This window comes from Pollicipes pollicipes, unplaced genomic scaffold (genome assembly GCF_011947565.3).
Source record: "Pollicipes pollicipes isolate AB1234 unplaced genomic scaffold, Ppol_2.1 Scaffold_4911;HRSCAF=5802_pilon_pilon_pilon, whole genome shotgun sequence".
Lineage (NCBI taxonomy): Eukaryota > Metazoa > Arthropoda > Thecostraca > Pollicipedomorpha > Pollicipedidae > Pollicipes > Pollicipes pollicipes.
The window spans coordinates 98438-104612 of record NW_023596584.1 but is presented as its reverse complement, the minus strand read 5'-3'; the positions used below and the strand labels follow the sequence as shown (position 1 = coordinate 104612).

General features: G+C 57.9%; 1 protein-coding gene across 1 annotated transcript in view; it reads right to left on the bottom strand.

The window, feature by feature from the left end:
- Positions 1-2328: 2328 nt before the first annotated feature.
- LOC119101899 (putative serine/threonine-protein kinase dyrk1) overlaps positions 2329-6175 on the bottom strand; it is a 23671-nt gene continuing 19824 nt past the window's right edge. Inside the window, exon 5 of the mRNA XM_037225286.1 lies at positions 2329-2363. Within this exon, the coding sequence (XP_037081181.1) occupies positions 2329-2363 (35 nt within the window). The remainder of the gene's footprint in view (positions 2364-6175) is intronic.

Genomic DNA, 6175 nt, shown 5'->3' with positions numbered 1-6175 from the left:
TCTGCATCGCTGGCCCAGAAGCCGACCCAGATCCGCCTGATCCCTTCGAATCCTGGGCTTTCACGGAAGATTACGCCTTGATGTGCGCGCCGCTGGTGTGTCTCCGTCGACTGCTTCCGTTGTACGCCAGCTGTCGTCGGCCGGCCGCAGCGCCGCGGCGCTGTGCGTAACTCTCGTGATGGCGGGGCTATGGATGAGCAGCCAGCCAAGCTGCTCCAGCCGTCTCAGCGTCACCAGTTGGCCGCTGACCGTCCGTCAGCAGTGGATCGGCGGCCGGGCAGGGTCGGTCCGTCCGTCAGCAGTGGATCGGCGGCCGGGCAGCGGCGGTCCGTCCGTCAGCAGTGGATCGGCGGCCGGGCAGGGTCGGTCCGTCCGTCAGCAGTGGATCCGCGGCCGGGCAGCGCCGGTCCGTCTGTCAACAGCGGATCCGCGGCCGGGCAGCGCCGGTCCGTCCGTCAGCAGCGGATCTGCGGCCGGGCAGCGCTGGTCCGTCCGTGAGCACCGGATCCGCGGCCGAGCAGCGCCGGTCCGTCCGTCAGCAGCGGATCCGCGGCCGGGCAGCGCCGGTCCGTCCGTCAGCAGCGGATCTGCGGCCGGGCAGCGCCGGTCCGTCCGTCAGCAGTGGATCCACGGCCGGGCGGCGCCGGTCCGTCTATCAATAGCGGATCCGTGGCCGGGCAGCGCCGGTCCGTCCGTGAGCACCGGATCCGCGGCCGGGCAGCGCCGGTCCGTCCGTCAGCAGCGGATCCGCGGCCGGGCAGCACCGGTCCGTCTGTCAACAGCGGATCCGCGGCCGGGCAGCGCCGGTCCGTCCGTCAGCAGCGGATCCGCGGCCGGGCAGCGCCGGCCCGTCCGTCAGCAGAGGATCTGTGGCCGGGCAGCGCCGGTCGGCGCCGCAGCGGCCTGCTGCGGTGGGCCGGGGCTCGCTGGCGGCGCAGCGACCGTGCTGGCCGCCCTGGAGCGGGCCCGCCGCCGCCGCCTAATGGAAGTCGACACGCGGACAGCGCAGGGCTGGACTGGCGCCGAGCGCTGCCCAACTGGCGCCGAGCGCTGCTCAACTGACGCCGAGCGCTGCCCAACTGGTGCCGAGCGATGCTCAACTGATGCCAAGCGCTACCCAACTGGTGCCGGACCTCTAGCAGCTTCTGATGCCAAACTATCGGTCCCGTGTGAGTAAGCCTGCGCCAACCACAGTAATCTACGAGGCAGTCCCACGCACCCGCAGTAATATTTGAGTAAACCTTATCCATTTGCACTAGCGTTTCACGTTGAAGACAGCCTCATCCACCCACAGTCTATGTTGGAAACAGCTTTAGCCACCCACAGCAGACCTTGATCCGGTCTTATTCAACGACAATCACGTTTGAAGCCCCTTTTCTAGTCTTATCAACCCACAGTGATGCTCAAGACAGTCCTACCCAGCACAGTCATGCCTCAGGCGTCCGAGCCATCGATAATGACGCCCAAGACAGTCCCACACACCGACAGTATTGCCCATCTTCGAGACAGCTCTACCCACCCACAGTACTGCCCATCTCTGAAACAGTCCTATCCACACACAGGACTGCCCGTCTCCGGGACAGTCCTACCTGCCCACAGTACTGCCCGTCTCCGGGACAGTCCTACCTGCCCACAGTACTGCCAGTCTCCGGGACAGTCCTACCTGCCCACAGTACTGCCCGTCTCCGGGACAGTCCTACCTACCCACAGTACTGCCCGTCTCCGGGACAGTCCTACCTGCCCACAGTACTGCCCGTCTCCGGGACAGTCCTACCTACCCACAGTACTGCCCGTCTCCGGGACAGTCCTACCTACCCACAGTACTGCCCGTCTCCGGGACAGTCCTACCTGCCCACAGTACTGCCCGTCTCCGGGACAGTCCTACCTGCCCACAGTACTGCCCGTCTCCGGGACAGTCCTACCTGCCCACAGTACTGCCCGTCTCCGGGACAGTCCTACCTTCCCACAGTACTGCCCGTCTCCGGGACAGTCCTACCTGCCCACAGTACTGCCCGTCTCCGGGACAGTCAGATAGATAGACAGAGAGATGGGTGTACTTACAGTCTCGTATGTGCCAGCATTACATACCATGGTAACTCTTTTCAGAGTTGGTGTCTTGAGCCACGGTTTGGAACTCAAACCCCAGTCCCCCAAATGAACAGACACCTACGCCGCTGCCCGTAAGAGAAGACCAGCCACACTCGCCTGGACCAGCCCGACACTTTCACGGTACCGTCTGAGGCTCATCCCGCCTATAGCCGCCATACCGCCGGGGTCTGCCCCGCCCGCCCGTGGTCAAACCTCCGCTTGACCGACCAGCGGCATGGCTTAGTTGGCCTCAGCCTGGTCATCGCTGGGCCCCCCTGCACCCGGCGTTCGACGGTAGTCACCGGCGCGAGGTCGCTCCGCTGTGGCGTGTGCTGAGCACGCAGCCGCAGCGGCTCGAGCCCCGCGGCTGACGAGAGAGGGCCGTACCTTGGCCTCCCTCCGTTGGGGATTAGGAGGCATGCAAGCTATTACGGTAATGCGGTGGGGAGGTGGCCGAGAAACTCCTGACCGCGGCTGGTCGGCATTCGTTGATCGTGCCAGCGGCGCACCTGCTGGGCGCGCAGAGGATTCTGATGCTGCGAGCCAGGTGGGGCCTCGCATGCGGGACGTGGATGCATGCGGGCTACATCGCGTGTCATAGCTTTCTTTCAGATGCAGACAATGGCACATGACTAAGCCTGCGGTACAGGACTAATCTCTGCCATATTTATCCGTGATTTGTGCACGAGTATAGAAATGCTGACTTCAGTCTGACGACATGTCGGCGGATCAGTCATGTAACCGGGGGCGCGGACACAGAACCGCTTGAGGGCGTATTACAGCCGCATTTTCTTTTTTATCTCATGCGGCTCCCAACTGAAAGTGAAAATTGGCACGATACCTTTACCAAGCCCCCCCCCCCCCCATCTCAAGGAAATCCTGGCAGGGCCTCTACATGTAGCGCCATGGCCGCGTGATGCCACTCAGCGAGAAGCATTCAGAAGGCACCAAAGCGTTCACAAAGCACGCCACGTGGTAGATCAGCGCGTGTTCGTCGCACCAGTTCAAGCCCTTTTAATCCGGAAAGCAAAAGATGGATACGAGAATCGCATGATGCTATCTTGCAGCTCAGATAAGATAAAAGACTCGCCCAGTTTCCATAAGATGAGCGCCGCTATCCAGGATACCTACGTAGTGAAGACCCTTCAACGCTCGGCTCGATATGAGGATCATTTGCTCCTTGGTGATACTTCAGCGCAGTCGGAACATCAGCAAGGACATCTCAACACCGCACAGTGAGGAGAGAGGAGCATCTCACCACTGCGCAGTGAGAACATAGGGAGCAGCATCTCACCACCGCACAGCGAGGACAATGAAGCGTCTCATCACTACACAGTGAGGACAGAGGGATGTCCACCACCACACAGTGAGGACAGTGAAGCGTCTCATCACTACACAGTGAGGACAAGGGACGTCCCACCACCACACAGTGAGGACAAAGAAGCGTTTCACCAACGCACAAGGAGAACAGTGGGGTGGTTCACCTCCACGGCGGCGAGAACATAGGAAGAAGGATCTCACCACTACGCAGCGTGGAAAGTGGGGCGTCCGACCACCGCACAGCGAGGACGGTGGGGCGTCTCGCCATCGCACAGCGAATGCCAATGAGTGGCAAAAATGTGTTCAATGCTACAGGGGACATACGATACACGCTCGTCTCTCCTTTTGCAAGGACGGATAGGGACTGCTGCACTCCCAGCTGGTTCGCGTCCAATAATTCCCAGTCCGCCTGTCACTTGTCATACAAACGAAGTAAACGCATGCATATTAGTGGTGGGCAATGACGTACAAAGCGCGTGATTGTTTTCGCTGATTCGTTTTGATGATGTGTCGGATAGCCCGAGGATGTGATCAAACCGCAAGGGCTGAGGAAGCCGCGACAAAAGCGGCGGCGATGACGAACGAAAAAGCCGCACTTTGTGAGGTGGAGCATGGCGTTAAATACACCACATGGCATAAGCCAACCGCTGGAATAAATGAGTTGGTCTCAGAGGTAAACAGATGTATAACATGGCAAAACTGATGAATGGTTGGCAAAGACGCAGGCGAGGGCGCCCCCCCCCCCCCCACCCATACTATTGTTCTTCTTGAAATCCCCTGTGTTTGTGTTTGCATGGCCACAATATATTGCAACGTGTGCTGTGGCATGCATTCGGCAGCGTTTCCGGATGTATGTGCCCGCTCTGGATTCACGCCCGTGATGGATCAGCGCTACGGTGCCAATTCGTGAAAGGCGAGGAGGAAGGGGGGGGGGGGGGGCTGCCCAGGATGACCAGGAAGCTCATCTCGGCGCATGCTCTACTGCATGTCCGAAGCGAGTCGCGCGCTCTTGCGCCAAATGGTATGAGCCGAGGGTTTGTTTGCGGTCAAAAGTTGGACGTTGTAGGACCCGATGCAATACACCGGGTGTTTTCAAAAATCCAAAATAGGCTGAACACGTAATACCACGCTTGTTTTTAGTGACAGCGATAGCTTCCAGGCCTCGGCCAAAAGGCTCGCAGCCGGTGACGTCCCAAACTCTCTCCAAGTCTCGTCACAATACGTGAGCCTGGATGTTGAAGGGTGTCGAGTGAGCGGCCTAATGAATTTTACGCCCAGCCAGGTATACAGCAAGCACATACCATCTCCTGACCGTTTAAAAGAGCGGTGTGTCGTCAACAAAGCCATCTCGTCCGCCCCGTAAGATGTTCGTGGGCCGTGGATGATATTCAGGGACGACAAATTTCGCAAGATTTTAAGGGTTTTGTGTACCGGCGGTATCCTCAGATGAATCCGAATGAAACAGGCAACTGGTTCAATGGCTTTGGGACCATGCAATTAACATCGATATCAAGGCACCTGGTGCGATGACAAAATGCATGTAAAATTCCCAGAGGGATGGGAAAGTAGATGTTATTAGTCACGCCCACGCTCCAGCCGGATTAGGGGAAGCTGAAGCTGACCCTCCGGCTTACGACCAACCGAAAAACGGGACCAAAAAACACAGTCAGCTGCATAAAGCAAAGTCACGAACGTTAGCGACAAACCGCTGACACCACTGACGGAAATCGGGCCGGCCGTCTCGGCACAGTACACCCGCCAGCTGGCACAAATACACGCCATTCTGAACATCTAAATATGAACTTGTACGATCGGCCGGCATGCATCACGCATCATTCGCTGCCATACTATGGCCGTCGTGTCTACATCCTCCCTTGTAGATCTTAGATGCGAGGTGATTGATGAACGATACATTGCTTGGAACGTTGAGGTCTGGTTCCCTTTTCCTTGTTTAAGATGGCAAACATTTTCAGTATAGCTGTCATGTGTCTCGATTTTCTATTTATGACTTGCGTCCGTCTTCTAATCGGCCCTTATGCTCATGTCTAATCGAGAGATCTATTTCTGTTTTGCATGTGTCGTGGGTTTACCGTCTTTTGTAGTAAACTGAAGACCGATGATTGTAATTGTGATTCTGTTCGTCCTCGTTAACATAGCAAATGTCATATCACCAACAGCATCTGCCTTATCACCGCCAGTCTTCTTATTCACAACCATTTCATGTTCACACACGTCCCAAAGATGACGGACCCACATTCCCACCTGAACAGCCCGCCTGTGACAGCCTGCGAAGGGCACGTTTGCTTCTGCCGCACCGCCACCTCTGCGAGCCGCACGGCCCCGCGCGTGTGAGCGGCGCGCGTCCCATCCTCCCCGACCAGCCATCACGGCCACCGTCCGTTAGGTGGAGGGGGGTGGAGGGGCACGGGCGATAGGCGTTGCACGGCCAAAGCTGTGCTGGCAAGGCGGGGCAATAAAACAGGCGGATATTTGGTGAGTGACTCAATAGGCATGCGGATAGTAATTGTGGTGGAGGTGGATTGTTGCCTTCGACAGGATTTTCGGCAGATGTCGTTCAAATCCCGCATTACATGCGGGTGCAAGCCATTTAAATGGGTTGAAACGAGGCTCGCGAGTGTCAGGGATGGCAAGATGCACGATCGAACAGAGCCGCTCAGTTCTGTTCGGCGCTGAAAACCTGACGCCTAAGGGTAACGTCCTTTAGAAGATAATCACTCGCAAGACCCTTTCACACAGGTCAATGTTT